This window comes from Dipodomys ordii, unplaced genomic scaffold, assembly GCF_000151885.1.
Source record: "Dipodomys ordii isolate 6190 unplaced genomic scaffold, Dord_2.0 Scaffold50, whole genome shotgun sequence".
NCBI lineage: Eukaryota > Metazoa > Chordata > Mammalia > Rodentia > Heteromyidae > Dipodomys > Dipodomys ordii.
In genome coordinates this window covers 8,628,533-8,648,141 of record NW_012267266.1, presented here as the reverse complement: position 1 = coordinate 8,648,141, position 19,609 = coordinate 8,628,533, and the positions used below count along the sequence as shown (strand labels likewise).

The 19,609-nt window shown below is 36.7% G+C and overlaps 1 protein-coding gene across 1 annotated transcript in view; it reads left to right on the top strand.

Moving 5' to 3' along the window:
* Positions 1-19,303, top strand: part of Fer (fer (fps/fes related) tyrosine kinase) — a 356,813-nt gene extending 337,510 nt beyond the window's left edge. The window contains exons 16-18 of the mRNA XM_013020434.1: positions 10,988-11,142; positions 15,019-15,141; positions 15,924-19,303. Coding sequence (XP_012875888.1) covers positions 10,988-11,142; positions 15,019-15,141; positions 15,924-16,066 — 421 coding nt within the window. The 3' untranslated portion in view covers positions 16,067-19,303. The remainder of the gene's footprint in view (positions 1-10,987; positions 11,143-15,018; positions 15,142-15,923) is intronic.
* The last annotated feature ends 306 nt before the right edge of the window (positions 19,304-19,609 follow it).

The window sequence follows — 19,609 nt, the reverse complement described above, 5'->3', positions numbered from 1 at the left end:
TTCTTGTGAAGTTCCTGTCTTAATCTTTGGTTTGCCTCTTGCTTCCTATCACATTTACATGGAGTCCTTTGCAGATTTTCAATCTTTTCATTCACCATGTTTACCAGTAGTGTTTGTAGAGCTTTTTGGGAACTCTCCTCTGTCACCTGGTATCATGACTGGTAGTTGAGTTGTTGCAATGGGTCCACCTGTATCCCTATTTAAACAATGTATTTTTTCCCTTCCCCTCCACAAATTATACCAACATAAATACAGTGAAAATAGGAGTTATACCGTGGGGGAGGGACATACAAAGCAACAAATAAATCATTTTATAAATATGTTAGAAACAATAGCAATACAGAAAAACCATTTGAGTCCTTATCTTGGAGTTCATTTTGCCTAACACCAACTTATCTAACCGTTTCTGCTTGTCTCAGACATATACTAGTAATTGCAAATAAGGGAAATCATGGGTTTCTTTTGGCCTGGCTTACTTCACTTAATATAATTTTTTCCAAGTCTTTCCATTTCCTAACAAATGGGGCAATGTCATTCTTTCTGATGGAGGCATAAAATTCCATTGTATAAATATCACATTTTCTTGATCCATTCATCTACTGAGGGGCATCTCGGTTCTTTCTCTATAAGATCTAGGCTGTCTTCAATCCCCGAGATTCCATCTTCTGCATGGTTTAACCTACTGTCAAGACTTTCTACTTTATTTCCTTTCCTTCTAATTGGTCTGCTTTGATGGCTTGAATTTCTTTGTTGGAGCTTTGTTTTAGATTTTGTATGAACTTCTTTACTTCCTTAATTTGTTTTTCAGTGTTTATTCTCAAATCACTTAGTTGATTGGGAAGGGTTTCCTTGGACTCCCTTTCCTTCTGACGGGCTCCATTCAGCATTCCCTTTGTGGTCTCCCTAGATTCCATTAGCTCTCTGTTTATGGATTCCATGAATGCTTCTATTGATCTTTGTCTATTCTCATCCCACTCATGCAATTCCTGTATTACTCTTTGATTAGCTTCCTCACACTCTCACAATTCTTGTATTTCTCTTTGCCTGTTCTCAGCCTGCTCATGCAATTGCTGTATTAATCTTTGAGTAGCTACCTCATGCTAATGAGATATTTGTATTAATTTTTGGTTAGCCTTATGTTTGTGAAGTTCCTGTCTTAATCTTTGGTTTGCCTCTTGCTTCCTATCATGTTCACATGGAGTCCTTTGCAGATTTTCAATCTTTTCATTCACCATGTTTACCAGTAGCATTTGTAGAGATTTTTGGGAACTCTCCTCTGGATTATTCATTAACTGCTATGTCACTTGGTAATCATGAATGGTAGTTGAGATACCTGGACTTGCCATTTTTCTTGTGTTCCTCTAGCTTGTTCTGCCCATTTGGTAAGCATCAACCACAGTCCTGTAGTTGCAGTCAAAATGGCTGCAGATACAGTCTAGTTCAACAGATACAATCTATTCAATATCAAACAACTATGGATTAATGGGCTAAGAACATCAAAGAGGGATTCAGCAAACCAGAAATTATTAGGTTTAGGGAGAATTGTGGGGAAAAATAGGATTTGAGGGATGTGGAGAGGTAAAAGGAGAGTGAATTTAACCAAGTCCGAATCTCAGAGAGGGAAATGGATAGGACAGAATGATAGGAGAGAGATTAAAAAAAAGAAAAATGGAAAAACAAAAATTTATATTTAAAAAATGGAACAGTTAAAAATTATATACATATAAAGAAATGATATTGGGAGAAGAAAAGGATAGGATGAGAACAGAAGAGAGATAAAAAGGAAAAATGAAAAAATAAAAAATAAAAATTCTTAAAATTGGAATACTTGAAAATTAGAAAGTTATAAAGAAATAACACTACTTTAAGTTAAGCCTAAGAGGTTGTGAATTGAGTAATAAATTTCTGGATTAAGTACCTACACAGTGAGGAATAAGGTCTAATAATCAACAACGGGTATATATTTGGGCATGAGCAAAACAGCAATTAAGTCACGCAAAAAAGAAAAAAAAGGACCAAAAGGTCAAAATATATTTTAAAAAAAACACACACATACACACTTAAAATAAAAATTATGAAAGAAAAAAAATAGAAAATAATTTTTAAAAAATAATAAAATAGGCAGAAAAAGAGTTCTTTGATTTGGGGGGGGGGGGCGAGGGGATATCTTGTATCTCCCCTGTGTCCGTAACCAGTCTCTTGGTGGAGTCTCTGGTCTGCTTGTGGAGTTTGTTTTTCCTGTGGCTTGATTGGTTTCTTAAGTCAGTTTGTTTGAGCCAGCAGAAAAATGCTGTGTTACCCAGGACTTTGTGATCCCCTTTTCAGTCTAGTTCAGTGGGAGGGAGAACTGCTTTGAGTATCACAAAAGAGGGAGATGGCTGTTTCCTCTAGTTTGGAGTTGCTGTGATGAGGCTAGGTGCTGGGTAGGGTTGAGACCTATCAGCAATCAGTAGTAGCTTTTCCCTGAGGGGCTAGCTCCTGAGACACTCTCAGAGCCTAGCCTGGAGCAACTGGAGTTTCAGTTGTTTTTCTAGACTGCAGTGGGGAGGGGAGCCTCTGGCTTTGTTTAACCAGTGAAGAAAGTCTCTCTGGGGATGGAGCTTCCTCTGCCTGGGCAGAGTGACTTTCTCCTGAGTGGAGCTGAGCCTGGCAGGACAGGTCAAGTTCCTGTGACCTGCTGAATGGCTTCAGTTGTTTTCTTCCAAGGTCTGAGATGGAGCTAGCTGCTAGGACAGGCCTCTGTCAGTATCAAACATGGAGATCTTCTCCAGTGGTGTGGGAGAAGCTGCCTTCCCAGGGAGACTCTGTGAGAAGGAGTGAGGATGTCAGGGTTCTACTAACACCAGACAATCTTGGTTCCTGGTCTGTGATGAGCAGGATGAAGATTTCTGCTCTTTGTCAGTTCTTGATGGTGGTGAGTAGAATTTGCTCAAAGCCACGTCTTCGTGCCTTTGTCCCAGACTCTCTTTGTTGGTATGGTGGCCATGACTGCTGTTGGCACCACCACCACAGCTGCGGCTATCAGCAAGTGCTCAGATCTATCTCCTTGACCAACCTGCCTTGATTTTCTCTCTCTGGCCAAACTCTCTGTACTGTGATGGCACACTTGGTGTGATTCTCCAGCCTAGGACTGTTCACTGGAACACTAAAACTGCTTTCTATGTGAAAGCTTTTTTAGCCTCCAGCTTCTCCTCTGCCATCTCTCTGGTCTCCTTCTACAAGAACATTTTTGTATCACCCTATTTATCTTACATCCTTGATCAGTTCATTTATGGGTTCTAGCTATTGTGAAAATTTTAAAAGATTTTCTGTAGATATAGGTTTATGTCTTTTCTGATAACTGACTAGCTTTCCTTTTGTGTTTTTAAATTTTTTTTATTTTTGTCAAAGTGATTTACAGAGGGGGTACAGTTACATAAGTAATAAGTACATTTCTTGTCAAACTTGTTACCCCTTTCCTCATTTTTCTCCTACTTTCCCTCCCCTCTACCCTCCCCACCCCCAGGTTGTACAGTAAATGAATGGATCAAGAAAAGGTGAAAGGCTTGGAAAAACCATATTAAGTGAAATAAGCCAGACCCAAAGACATATAATTCCTTGGTTTCCCTTATTTGCAATAATTAGTATATATCTAAGATAATCTTAGCAGTTGAGTAGAATAGCTCAATAGCTTTGTACATATGACCATGAAAGATCATCCTAAGTGAAATGAACTCCAAGACATGGACACAAGAGGTTTTTGTTGTTGTGTTTTTAATGTAATATGTGATTTTTTTTGTATTTGTATGTTCTTCCCCCTATGGTATATCCCCTGTTGCCACTGTGTTTGATTTTGTGTCTATTTTAAAAAATAGGCCCCTTAAGGATTGAGATCCTTTTGAATAGAAGTTATGAAAGAATCATTGCCTTCCTTAATCTTAGGAGATATCTTACTCTTTTATCAATAAGTATAATAGTGAATCTGTTTTTTGTACATTTCTTTTGTGTGGCTGTGGGACTAAATTTCTTAACATTTTTACATTGCTTAGAGTTTCATCATAAATGCGTAATGAAATAATTTGTTCTATATTCTATTAAATTCTAGTAAAAATTGATCAATCTTGCATTAGGAAGGTAAATCCTACTTAGTCATTGATGCATTATCTTTTTCATATATTGTTGGATTTAAGTAGCTAACATTTTGTTATGAGTAGTTAGCTCTATTTTCATGTGAAAAATTTTTTGAAATGTCTTGTCAGGTTTTATGTTGGAGTTCTGTCTTTTTAAAATAAATTAGGTGGTGATATTCCTTCACATTTAAATTTTTTGGATAATTGGTATTTAATAAATGCTTGATGGAACTTATTAATGAATTTGTTGGAGTATACTTTGGGGGAGTTTTTTATATCCAATATTTTAATATATAGAACTATTCAGGTTGTTTTATGTAGTTTTGGAAAGAAATGGATACATTTCATCTAAGCTATCAAATTTGTTGGCATAAAGACTTTCTCTATGCAGTGATTGGTAACCATATTTTCATGATATTAATCTTTCTTGTTTTAATTTAATCTTATAAAGGTTGTTCTACTGGAATGTATCTATGATATTCTTTGCAGGGGATGGGGATCACAATAGCCCAATCGCTAACTGCATAGGACCATGTATAATGAAAATGACTCCAAGAATTGGAAACAAGAGGTTCTTACTATGTCCTATATGCAGTTATTTCTATTTTTTTTTCTGTTTTAGTTTTCTGTACCCTTTGTCTTGTATATATGTTTATCTGATCCGTGGAAGGGAAAGGGAATCAGAAACAGCAGGACAAAGGATGAGCTAATACAACAATTAATACTCACTAGACACTATGTTGGAAATGAACTTTACCACTTGGGAGGAGGGGAAAGCGGTAGAAAATAAGGGAGTTTAAAAAGAAATGTATTCGTTACCTTATTGGTGTAACTGTAAACCCCCCATTCATTACCCTTACAATATAAAAGAATGTTCTGGCAACTAAAACAACTATTCACATACCTAAAATCTTTGACAATATTTTTCCATATAAAATGTAGAAAACATAACCAAATATGTCTAATACCCCACCCAGCTGTATGTAGTCTGGTGATTATCACATGTAACATTTACATATTCTAAAACCTTATCCAGTAAATGCCACAGTTGCTTTCACTGTTCAGTTGAACTTACAGGAAAAATAATATTTTTCTACTTACCCAGTTATTTACTATTTCTTTCCTTCTGTCTTGACGTTTCACATTTCTCTCTGTTATTATTTTCCTTCAGTCTGAAATAATTGTAGCACTTTCTGGTAAAATAGATTTGTGGTCATTGAATTCATTTTTCTTTATCTGAAAATTGGTATCTATTCTACTTTTACTATTGTGAAATATTATTGGAATTGTGGATCCACAAACACCTAAAAATTTGACGGGGAGTGCATTAAGTCTGTAGGTAATTTATACAGAATTTTCATCTTAACAAATGGAAGATGTGTGTTATTCTGTTTTATGACCTCCAGCATTATCAAAAGTCTGCAATCATTGTTCTGATTTAAAGTCACTTTTCTGCATCAGCTTTTAAGATTTTACTTTTCTTAGATTACAGCCACTTATGATTTTTTTATCTTTATTCTTATGTGGAGCTGAATATTTTTAATGTACATTTTTTTTCTTCAAAGATTTTCTGCCCCATTCTTTTTCTTCAGTTGCTAACATGTATTATTTCAGTATTATTCTGCAGGTCTTTGAATCTGCTCATTTTTCTACTTTGTGTTTGGATACTTATATGGTTTATTTTCCAGTATATTTTCTGTTATCACCAGTCTATTACTAAGCTGCTAAGTGAATTAATTTTAGATACTGTATTTTGTTTTTAAGTTCTAATCTTTCTTTTTCTTTTTTTTGGGGGCGTCCAGTCGTGGGGCCTGAACTCTGGGCCTGGGCGCTGTCCCTCAGCTCTTCAGCTCAAGGCTAGCGCTCTACCACTTGAGCCACAGCGCCACTTCCGGCTTTTTTAATTTTGTTTATGTGGTGCTGAGGAATCGAACTCAGGGCCTCATGCATGCAAGGCAAGCGCTCTACCACTGAGCCACCTTCCCAGCCCAAGTTCTAATTTTTCTAATGGTTCTTTTTTAATCATTCTAAATGTTTCTGTCCTGTTTAAGTCTGTTTCTTTACCTTGAAAGTATGGCTATCCTATAATTAGGAATTCTCTATTACACTTTAAGAATTGATCTGTTGAATGAGCCCAAGACTTTCGGCATGCTAATCGTGCATTCTACCAATGAGCTGTGTTACTCTAGTTAATATACTTAATCCTTCTATGAATTATGTCTTTGATGTTGTGAGTGTTTTATCATACAGGCCCTAATCTAGTGCTTTCTACTAAATTCTCTTCTGAAATAAAATCATTACCAATTAACTTGGGTAGGCAGAGTCAACAAATTGTCTTCATCAGGCAATCAGCCATTAGGTTTAGACCTAAGAAGTCTAAACTCTGTAGCTTTACAAAATTACCAGTTCTTTAAGTAGATATGGGTCTGTCTCACATATATTGCTTACAATGAAACATGTGTAGGTTCATACATAGACCCTAGTTCACCTCTCTGGATACTGGTCCTTTATGATTTTTCCCTACATTATATGGCTTACAGGTACCCATTTTCCAGCTCTCTAGGCAGAAAAACATGGCTTTCACTGGAGTTTGAAACAGTAGCCACTATTTAAGTACTTGTTACTATTCTCTTGCTACATGTCAAATGAGAAAGGGCTGCAGGGGGACAGAAATCTCTGTAGTTGCCTGTCCAAATGCTTAACACTCCAGATTATCAAGGACTGGACTACAACTTATGAACTTACATTGCTATGCTAAAACAAGAGCTTACAAAGCATGGATGTTGAACACAGACCAGATCCAACTGAAAGAAATATAGTATATATTGTATTATAAATATTTGTATATTTAACATTATTCATTTGAGATGGTAATAACAGTTAAGGTATTGAACAATTTCTCTTTTCCCATCATGGGAGAGATTAGAGGGAAAGAAAGGAGGATCCTTAAATCTAACTCAAGTTGACATTGGTCTGTCAAGCAATACTAATACTTCATTGTCTCTTGGGTCCTATCTTAATCATAATAAGGAAATACATATAGAAAGGATATTATCTACTGAAAAAATTGGGTCCTATCTTAATCATAATAAGGAAATACATATAGAAAGGATATTATCTACTGAAAAAATTAGTACATGTCTTGGACAAGCAGAAGAGATCAAAAGCTATGTACATATGACCATATATCCTGAGGGTAAGCAAAATGAACCCCAAGATAGGGATACAGAGATTTTATCTTTGTTGTTCTTTGTAATGTACTTATAATGTACTGTGTGATTTTTTTTTGTTTCTTTGTTCTTCCCCCCATGGTACAACCCCTGGTGTCACTGTATTTGATTCTAATGTCCTGCATCTTGTATATACATTTTTCTAATTTGGAGAGAGGAAGGGAAATAACAAATACAGAATGACCCATTGCAACAATGAAATGTACAAGACAGTATGTTGAAAATGAACTTTACAACTTTGTGGCGGGGGAAAGGGAGGGAGAAGTTGGGGAGGCAGGGAGGAAAGGGATGGTAGGGGAAAAATAAAGGAGGGGGTAATGATGCTTGATAGGAAATGGACTCATTACCTTACTCATGTAACTGTAACTCCTCTGTACAGTATCTTTACAATAAGAAATATATGTTAAGAAAAAAAACCTACACATCACATCTATGTGTGAGGATTTCCTCCAAAGACAAAATGAACCCACCAAAGAGATAAAGGCTTTAACATGTTTTTCTTCTGTTAATTTAGGAGAGTAACATACAGAATCAGCGGAATGCTAATGGTTTCCATAACATGATGAAACTCTGTGTATTTGAAAGCATGTTTCACAATTTTCCCCTTTTGCAGTCACAAGTTTACAGGTGCCAGCCCTTATTCCTTTGCAGTTATAACACACTATTAAATATTTGTGTGTATATGTGTGCCAGGACGAGGGATTGAACTCAGGGCCTCCACTCTCACTTGGCTTTTTCCACTCATGGCTGGCACTCTATCACTCGAGCCACAACTTTGACTTCTAGACTTTTGCTATGTAATTGGAGGTAAGAATCTCTCAGATTTGGCTACCCAGGCTGGCTTCAAGCTAAAACTCTCAGCCTCCTTGCTAGGAGTATAGTGTCAGCCACTGACACAAAAAACTTACTTTAATGTCACAGCCGAAAACAGTAGCAGCAGCTTACTTTGTACTTCATATTTTTGGTTTCTATTTTATAAACCTTATCTGCCCTTAACCCTACTAAGTTGTATTTTTAGCTGGGTAGAATGAAGCCAAATAAGTCAAGCTCTCACAAGCAAGCAACAGAGCTAGGATTTATTTTTAGCCAGCTGTGCCATGGGTAGGAACTACTTGTCTAATTCCTTCCTACAAATTCATAAGTAAACCAACCTTTCACTATAACTTACTTGGTCTGGCAATAAACTCTGCCAGTGGAATTTCTTCAGTATTTTAAAAACTGAGCAGTGATTCAGAGATTTAATTTTAAACTTAGGCTTCTTTTTAAGGCTCTGCTTGGTAAGACATGATCTAATGACTAAAACCTATGTTAGCAAATTACAGACTCTGAATGGCTTTAGATACTACCACCAAACTTTCCTACTAATTATTTCTCTGTCCAGTTATGTTCAATAACCTAACACCTTTAGCATCACCATTCAGTTGTCTATATGTCAGCTTCTCAAGGTCTTCCTGTGTTAACAAAAGTTTTTGAAAGTCCTGAGTCATATTTACTATGTAGTGATGCATGCCAAAGATAAATCCACAAAACTTTTGTGGATTGGTTTTGGCTGCATTTAATACTAAATACAGCATAGAGTAGACAGCATAGAGTAGACAACTTGCCTTCAGCAGAGAATGTTTCCAGGATAAACACCTGTATACACCACATGGTGTTGTGCACTTAACAGGTGATGACGTCCAGCTGTGCCTTTTGTTTCTCAAGGATGTCCCTCAGCCTTGTCTTCTGTCTCTCCTGCATTAGTTTTGTTTGCTCTACCACGTGATTCCTACCTACATATCTATATTTAATATCCTCCATCTTAGGAGGATAATTTACTTGGACCTGAACTTCCTCTCCACCTCTCCAATTTTCAGTGCCCCTTTACAGAAAATGTTCTCAAGTGGTATCTTAAAATCATGAGTCTACTTTTTATTCATTGCTTTTGAACTCACCATTCGCTGAAGTTGTCCTGTTCAATGTCTCAGGAAGTATCCAGGGGCAGTTCAAGGTGTTTATTATTGTCTTCTCAGTAGTAGTGGAGTTGATCACTATTCCTCCTTGAGAAGTTTTTCTCACCTCTTAAGACTGCCATCCTCTCGCTTTGTTTCCCTCCTCCCATGCTTCTTTCTGACCTTCAGAACCCCTGGGTCTAAAGCCAGGTCCACTCCCATACTACTGAATTAGTCTTGACTACATTTAACAAACATATAGCAAACCTATGAAGAAAAAAATACAAGTTACAAAAGTAAGCAGTTAGAATGTGTCCAGTTTTCCTTAATATCATGCTGCTATTCCAGTGTGACTGTTTCCTCTTTGTACAAGGTGTCTGATCACATTCCCATCTCCCCATTGAGTTAGCAAGATAGAAACTGAATGATGTGTCTCCTTGCTTTCACAGAAACAGCCTAAAACTTTTATTTATTTTTTTCTGTGTATGTGGCACTGAGGAATCAAACCCAGGGCATCATGCATGCTAGGCAAGCACTCTACCACTAAGCCACATTGGCCAGAACTTAGGTTGTCACCTAGCTGCAGGGGAGAACTTAATATATATGGCGTTTTTACAGTGCATAGCAAAATGTTCAACTCATGTGCTAATATAAGTGTCCTTTTACTAAATGAAAGAAATGGACATTAGCAGGCCACGGGCATTCTGGGCCACCATACCCCATGAACCTGATCTACCAGGTCTTTGTACCCCAGCCTACCTAAACTAGAATTCTCTTGTAAATCTCTCTCCCCTTAACACTCAGCACTACATGACATAGAGGTCTCATATATGCCTGTATATATGGATTTGATTGTTGAATGTCTATTAGAGAAGTAACTTTATTTTGATCATTACTGTCTTTCCTGTCAGGTAGGCTTGGTCAAGAGAAACCTCTCTGAAGGGAGGCCGTTTGGGGAAGGAATGAGTGGGGAAGAACCATATATGCAAATATGTAGAAGGAACTCTCAGGACAAAGGAAACAACCTTGTTGAATTTAGAGAAGTCATTTTGCATTTGGGAGACTACAAGCAGCTTAGTATGGCTGAGATGTAGTGAATGATTGAGAGTAGAACAAGATGAAGGGAGAGAGACAGACCATCAAGTAAAATTTGGCTGTCTCAGATGCAGTAGAAACTTGGAAGTTGTCAACCTTCCTGGCACCTCTGCCATTTCCTAACCTTTAGATGCTCCAGGATAGTCTGTTAATGATTAAACTGAAAGTCTGTAAAATGAAAGTTTTAGTTCCTCAGTCAGACACTAGCCACACAGAGCTAAAGGCATTTTTTGCACAGTGCAGATAGAGAACATTCTATCATAGAAAGCTACTTTGGGCAATGTTGCCCCAGGAAAGGCAGTCAAAGAAGAAATAATGTCAAGTTTGCTTAGCTTCTCCTCTCTGATTTTCTCTTTTAACCTTACAACCAGTGTTTTTCTATTTAAATGGAAATGTATGTGGTGCTCAGAAAACTAGCATGTGTCCTGTTCCATATGCAAATGTTCTCCTGGGTGATTTTTACCTATTACAGAAAAGATGGGAGGATTGGTAAATCACAAGCATTCTTAACCTCATTATATATACACTGAAAATGTAAAAATGCAAAGTGTGGAAGTCATAAATGTGAAAGCTGCTTTCAATTTGCTTTAATAGGTGTTTTCTGTGTCTTATTATAACCCAGGGACCTTGCTGCAAGAAACTGCCTGGTAGGTGAAAATAATGTTCTGAAAATCAGTGACTTTGGAATGTCTCGTCAAGAGGATGGTGGAGTGTATTCATCCTCTGGCTTAAAGCAGATTCCCATTAAGTGGACGGCACCAGAAGCTCTTAATTATGGTGAGAATAGATGCCTTTTCTTCTTATTAAAAAGTGACTGTATCAGCACAAATTATTCATAAGCAGCATTACAGAGGTAGAGTGGAATGCAAGTTGGAAATCATTTGAGACTCAATACAACTTTAATTCATTTAACTTACTGTTAACTATTTGTATTTACACATCTTATATATAGAAATCTTAAAACTAGCCATCTGACAGTCCCTTTGAATGTCATAAATGGTCTAATAACCTCATCTAAAGGTAAATTCCTAAAATATTAAGTCACTGCTTTAGTTTTTCATTCTAAAAGAGTCAACCTGTTTTCTACAGTACTTCATAAAATATAGGGATTTTTAAGTATCTTAATGTCTAAAAAATAGACAAGGCTTCACCTCAAAAATTGAGGTGAAAGTCACATCAGATGGAGGTAACCATTTTAAAGCAAACAGTTTAGTGAGATTTAGTACAAGTCTTAGTGTTAGGCAAACCAATATCTCTATCTCAAAACATTTCAAATCTAACTGTACCTATTAAGTATTTTCCCTGCCCTATCCTGACAACTACCAGTCTATTCTCTTTGTTTGTGGATTTAAAGCCTCTGAACATTTTTATAAGTTGAATCATATAGTATATGACCTTTTATGTCTGACTTCTTTCTATATTGTAGCATTTAAGACTGAGTAAGACTTCTATAGATACACTATGATATATCAGCAGAAGTTGTACAAAACAGGGTATAGTCTGTACATTCATCCGCTGATGATGTTTGAGGAGTTCTTACCTTTTGGCTATACTTGAATGCAAGGGTACACGGAGTACCTATATTCAGTTATTCTAGATCTATTCTAAGAGTTTTAAGTTAATTTCATTTCACTTTTTGAAGAATATAATTGGTCCGGAAGCTGGTCCAGATACCAGAGATAGTAATCCTCACTCCAAAGGGTCTTGTGAATTTTCTAGTGATTGCGAGCCTACCTACTGGTCCTCAAAATCCAGAGAAAAAGGCAAGCCAGCTGCTTCTATAATGATTCCTTTATGGGCTGGGTATTGTTACTCTAGGGTTAGAGTTCAGAGGAAGGACAATCACAGGATAAAAAGACAGGATAAAATGTTTGTATTTACTCAGAGCTTGTCTTTAGATGGCAAACCATTTGTAAGCACTAATGGAGTTGTAAATGAACTTAAGTCGTTGAAGATTTACCAGTAAAATCCAGCCCTCTTGAATTTGCTAGCACCGTTTGCCAGATTCTCTACATTATATAGCCAGTAAAAGTCCTTTCACTATAAAAAGTAATTATGTCTGGTAAAATTCTTCTTCTTGACTAGATAACTCTAACAGACTCGAAAGCATTTCAAGGTAGTGAGGGATATTTTTCATTAATCTTTACTATGCACTTTCTAAGATGCAGAATGATGTCAATAAAGGTAGAAGAAACTTTAGAGGTAATGAGAGAAGCAATGGATAGCAGCATTATGTGATACACTGAGAAAATTCTGAATCTAAAAGTCTCATGACAATCCTGAGAAACTGTGGTTCTCATAAGATTTTAAGTTTTGAGAATTTCAATTCTTAAATACGTACCTGTTTCTCAAGGACTTGATACTTCTTGTTTCTAAAACTGTTTTTCCCTCAGAGTGAAGAAATACTTTTCAGGTCTCTGTGATTCAAGGCACATTAAAAAACACAAACACCACCTGTTCAACAAACCTCTCAGAACTTAAGACCTAGAGCTGTAGACTTAAATAATATGCTTGTTTTTAAAATAAACAATACTAATGGGACTACAATAAAATATGTCTCTCCCCCATCTCTCCAACCACATAGTTTCCCTTTTTGAAGGCAAATACTCTTACCATGTTCTGAAAGATTTCTCGGTCATTGATTTGACTAATCTACCCCCAACAATTTTGGTACCATATTCTTGGCATAGATAACTACTATCACTAGAGCTTTCACCACAGGTACTATATTTATAAACATCAAAGTGTTATTTGGTACCAATGTGTCCTTTAATTAACGTGGTATATACATATAATCTGAAGTGTGAGGGAGGCAGGATTTTTAGTGGGAAACCTTAGATCAGATGTGTCCTTAGCTGTATAACATGGACAAGCCACTTTCTACTCTAGAACAAATTTGTAAGGTGAAATCTACTGTACCTTTATTCTGCAAAGGGTATTATGAAAGTCATATAAGAAATAGAAAATCAGTAAAATACTATATGATCCTGCCCCCATGTTAACCTGTTAAAGGTACCCAGCAAAAAGTAGGCTATAAGCTTTCACTTGCAGAATGTGGATCTTGGATTACATATATAACTTGCCTCCTTGATAAATGTAAATATGTACTTTTGAAAATAAGATATGTAACTCTATCTAACTTTTTTTGTGAAAATATCATACAGAGGGGTTACAATTACATGGGCAAGATAATGAGTACATTTCTTTTCAGGCATTTTTGCCTCCTCATTTGTTTCCCCTTCCCATCCTTTCCCCTCTTCCTCCTCCCGCCAAAGTTGTAAAGTTCGTTTTTTGACATAACTATTTGTACATCTCATTGTTGCAGTGGGTCCACCAGTATCCCTATGTAAGCGATTTGTTTTTTCCCTTCCCCTCCACAAATTATACCAACATCAAATACAGTGAAAGCAGGGGTTATATCGTGGGGTAGGGACATACAAAGCAACAAAGAAACCATCTCATAACTATGTTAGAAACAGTTGCATTTTTCTTAGAAAAAAACTTAGGTTAGAATCATGGCTCAAGTAGTAAAGCACCAGCCACGCAAGCAGATGGTCCTTTTTGCTAGTCCCAGCAAAAGGAAAAAGTTGTATGACTTTCATAAAAAGTATTCCATGATTGGATGCCAAGCATCAAAAGAGCTGATGTACAGACAAGAAAACTAATCTTCGTAGCAAACAGCATAGTAAATATCCATGATTACTATCTACTGAGAAGGAAGCTAATTCACACAGCTGGAGCAGATAGTGCACTCCAAACTAACACAGGCACTCTTCCTTCCATTTTCCTTTCAAGAAAGGGAAGAGGTCATTCTATTTTAAGGTAACAGTTCTTTTAGATGAGCATTTATGTATGGCAGAGAATTCAGGGAAGTACTACAAGAGGAATAGAAAACAATCATTGAAGAAATCTCAACACCATTGCAAATAGATAACACAAGTCTGTTGGGAGAGACTTTTGGACCCCTGGAATGGATTTTACTGCCCCTTTTCTTGACCTCACATCTGTCTATTGAAGGACATTTTTGCTTAGGTTTTTATTTCTGTGCTCTCCTGAAGGCAACCAAAAAGAAAAAAAAAATTCTAAGAGCCTTAGCTCATGTAGCTCAATGAAACAGTTGCACCAAGATATTTTGACAAAACAAGATACCACGTAATTTAAAGAAATGGTTTTTATCAGTCAGCTATGTTATTTCCACTCCATTCAAAACACATAGAGAAATATATTTTCCGTAAATGAAACTATCAGTGGAGAAAATGAGACCTTTAAGCATGTAAGAATATCTGTAAACAGAAATGAGTAAAAAATTGAAGTTAAAAAACTTTCCTTATTGCCTTAAGTTTGTTTGTAATTTTAGGGGAAAGAAAATGATGTATGCAAGCACAAGACAGGATTGCAAAAACCTTTTCTTAATCTTCTCAGCATTGCTGTGCACAGATTTCTATGGGTTTCACCACAGGAAAGATAAGCCTGCACAGTATTTGTCCTTGATGGGCAATGGTGGCAAGGGACTTGGTAGCTGGTTTGATTAAACTAGCAGCCTGAAGAGAAAACCAGTAAAGAGGAGGGCAACACTTCTTAACCAGAAAGAGTCCCCTGTGCCTTACCTGGTTATGGTTACTATATAGTAACTATGGTTACTATCCCTTCCAGGGAGATACAGTTTTGAGAGTGACGTGTGGAGCTTTGGCATCCTCCTCTGGGAGACCTTCAGCTTAGGTGTCTGTCCGTATCCTGGAATGACAAATCAACAAGCACGAGAACAAGTGGAAAGAGGTGAGCCGAAGAACGATGGTTAACATTCCCATCTAGTTGCAGGGGCAGCAGTGTCTGCTGGTCAGATTGAAGCAGAAATATTAGAGGAAAAAAAATCTGTTTTGAACCCCCTGGCTTCAGCTTTCCTACCACAAAACACCTTAATGAGATAAGCTATCCACCTCATTCGTGGTTGGCATGACACCAGTATATACCATTTACTGTTTTCAAGGGAAATCAACTAGTTTACCTTAACCTCCTATTCTTTTTTTAATTCCAGGACAAGTAAGTCTCCTTAGCAATACTGCAATTGAAGTCTTCAGGAGTATGCTTTTGACAGTGTTGTAATGTCTGAGGATTCCTGTAGTGTTCCACAACTAGAGGGTGGTGACATGCACTTCTATAGTCCAGGCCTTTCAGCACAAACTACTCACCTGAGACTATGCTGGTGCCCTAATGTCAGCTACCCAGAGGAGCCCTGGTTGGAGAATTACATTTGAGAGGTTGCCTTTCTTACCTCCTTCCTGCCAGACACACAGCACAGCACAGCAGCACTGCCAAACAGTCTCACAGTTGTCCCATTCAGTTTTTTCTTCACTATTGAATGTGTTTATAAGATCCTACCTCTCTTCAGCTGCAAAACCAAGCAAATATTTAGAGCAAATAGGATAGGCATTTGTGTATGATATATCTTACTTCAGAATTTCTGACAAGTGGTTTATGGTAACATTCAGTATATGCCTGTATATAATGTCCTGTGTGAAAATTTTTATCTTAACTCCGTATTCTTCTTGTGTCTTTAGGATACCGGATGTCAGCCCCTCAACACTGTCCAGAAGATATTTCTAAAATTATGATGAGGTGTTGGGATTATAAGCCCGAAAACCGCCCTAAATTCAGTGACCTTCTGAAAGAGCTCACTGCCATTAAGAAGAAAATGACATAGCCACTGAACAGTGCCACCCTTGGCCTCGGGACTTGTCCTCCTGCAGAATACTATTATTTGTATTATTCTGCTTATAATCCTAAACAGCGAGTTTAGACTGCATTACCAGCAGCCATCTTCTAAGGTTATTTTTTTTAATTAACTAGGTTTTGTAAAAAAAAAAAAAAGTTCCACTTTTAAAGTATGTCAAAGGCAAATTTATTATAGAACTAGTCCTACCAAGCAAGGGCTTTAAATGTGTTAACCACAGCCATCCTACCATTTCAGGCCACTGTAAATAGAAAAGCACAGCCTCTAAATGTGAAGGACAAAGATCTATTTTCACACCTAGGACCATTGATGTTTCTCAGACTTTCTACTTCCTGCAGTCTGTAGGCTGCTGTGGTATGCCACAGACACTCCTCAGTTGGTGCTATGAACTGCATTGGTAATGCATGTTAGCAGGACATGTTCCAACAACAGTTAGCTTTCTGCTTTGCCAAGGTGAGATTATATCAGTAAATATAATCTTCTTTGGGGAATTACTTGGACCTCCCAAGGTCTTTCATTTTTCTGGCCAGAAATAAGCATCATCATGCTTCTGCAATATTATGGTTAAAGTTGTTTTTCCCTCTTTAGATCAGGAAATGCCCTCAGAGAACATGCTGTGAAAGTTGAGGAAAATGCTTCTTAAGAATGTGATGAAGAGCTAGAGCAGTAGGAAGCAAGCATGACCAGGGTGGCAGTCTGTGCAAAAGAGCAGCTAGCACAGTGATCAAAGACAGAACAGAAAACGATGCAAACCACACTTCTCACCCAAGTCAGGCCCTTACGAGCACATGCACACATCCGTGCCCCTTTTGTGGTGGTGGTCTGAATTCCCCAAGAAATGTTTTAGGACTTCACATATCTTATCTTCATTTAAAGAGGGAAGCCCAGAATTTAATTCTCTTCCTTTGTAACAGTTTACAAAGTTGTCAGAAATCATGATTTAGTTCACCAAGATCTTTGTGTGCACACATAGGTATCAGTGAGGAAAAAGACCTAGGCCAGATATTTCTTTCTACTTTCCCCCCTTCATTTACCCTCTGCTGCTACCTGGAAGTCTTTTTCCGTAACTGACAGGTAAGCAGGCAGTGCTGAGGATGTTTCATGTGGATAAATGTAGCAGTTAAAAATAGGATTCTATTGAGCTGAATTTTGCCTGTATCCAGGGAACTCGCCCTGTAATGTGTATATAGTTGCCTCTCAGGATAAATAAGAAGTGTGTAGGACATGGTCTCCCTCAGGGGCAAATGTGACCTCCAAGTCTTTTTATGAGTTCTCAGGCTTTTGTCTAGGTAAACATACCCTTAGTAATTTTTTCTGTGTTTTTTGGAAGAGCTTAAGGAATGGAAAATCTTCCTCCTGCCTCTCCAACTCTTCATTGGCTGTGAATGTCATGGTATAAAACTCAGACCAGTACTTTAACGAGTGTATGGGGAGCTATGTGATAGCAATCCTCTTGCAAATTTTGTACATTTTAAATTATAATTTAGTGCATTCACATTTAAATGAAATCAAAACAAACCTGCCCTCAAAACTTAGATTTCAACCCACAGAGTGACTTTTTAATTAGTCCAGCTCTCCCTTTGATCAAATATTGTAAATACGTGGAACCTTTTTTTCATGACCCATACCACAGCAAATCAAAGCACAGAGCACAGGTTTATGATTAGGTGCTGTGGTCTCAGGCACTCACCAACCTTCAAAAGGGGGAATAGGTTATTTTTACTCTCTTTAGTATTTCTAAGTGAATCTTGTGATATTCTTTGTCTACTAAAGAAAGAAAGGGAAAAAAAAACTCTCCTTACTTCGTGGCAGCCGTGCTAAGCTCTCTGCAACAGAAAGAACGATAGTTTAATTTTGTGAGCAGGTCCTAAAGCTTAATCCTTGCATTTTGGTATAAAGAATGAACATGGCATTGATATTTCACTCATCCAAGCTGCTAGAATTTGCAATTCACATCATTACTGTGCTTAAATTAAAAAAAAAAAAGCTTTTTCAAAACATCATGACATCTGCAGCATTTAAATTCCATTTCATTTTTTTGTCCCAAAGCAGGCAATGTTACGGTTCAAGATTAATAACTCATTGAGAGTCTTGCAGGGCCATATCAATTGAATAGAATATTAAATTTAATATAGTCACATGCATTAAGAAAAGCTTATGCAAACCACTTTTATAGTTAATTTTGTTATGCTTGAAGCATAATTTATTCATCCCTTCTGTCACTGATAATTATTGGAATTATGTACTTTAGGAGGGCTAATCCATACCCAAAAAGCACACATATAAATACTGTTCTGAATTTGCAAGTTAATGTGGGAGAAAGAGGCTTCAGAAATGCACAAAATCCTATGCTTTGTTTAGTAAGAAAACAATTATAACAGAAATTCCCATTGGTTTCTATATAATTGAGTCGGGTTGCAAATCTTTTCATTACTAATGGATTATCCAAGAGTCTCTCACACACATATATATGTATACATTATATAATGTCCACATGATATACAGTATACAATGTCTACATTGTATATATAGTATATCTACATGATATACAGTATACAATGTCTATATATATATATACTATATATACAATGTAGACATTGTATACTGTATATCATGTAGACATTATATACTCTATATTTAATGTAGACATTGTATAATGTATATATACAGTATATATAATGTATACATATATATCATTACACTATAGTTCTGCTGATATCCCTTAAATTTATTAACCCAGCAATGGAGGAGAAAGGGGAAAACACAGGCAGTGTGTATCACCAAGGGGCCTTTGAGAAATATATAGGTAATCTGTCATTTTTCAAAGAAAGGAAATTTTAAGCATTACCTTAACATTACCAATATGTGAAACCTAAAATTTTTTATTCCATGTAATCAAGGTACTTCCCAAAGTTATTTGCTTTCTGGAAAGAAAATAGAATTAAAACTTGAGGCTTTATTTCAGCCCATCCTACCACAAGATCTCCAATGAGAAGTTTTGTGTAATCAGAGTCCAAGTACTCAAAGTTACTAAAAGCAACAAAGACAAAAGCCACCTTAATTAAATGGAATCAAAATGAGTTTATGATCTTTCCATTCTACTAGTAAATTAAGAAAGTTTATTACCATTAAAGTGTTACCTCTTACTGTTAACTGGTTTATGCATATATATCAGAATTGGTTTATTAAATATTTGGTTGTATTTTTCCGGCTTACTTTTATATCATGTCTAAATTAGTTTTAAGAACCTAGAATTACATCTAGACCTAAAATTCTGCAAAAGAAGGTTCCCTGCTTTTTAAAGTCAGAGTTTCTTGTACTATGAGATTATTTTCTTGGAGTAATTGGTATAGACTTTAAAGACCCAAAAAATTCTCCTTTAAAATGGTGAATAAACTATGCCTTAGCCATAAGCTTATTTAAGAAATTTGAAATCCATCCCACTTCCTCAGACTAATCTTCATTCAAAGATTAAATTCTCAGTTGCTAAGTACATAACAATCAGTGTCCTGA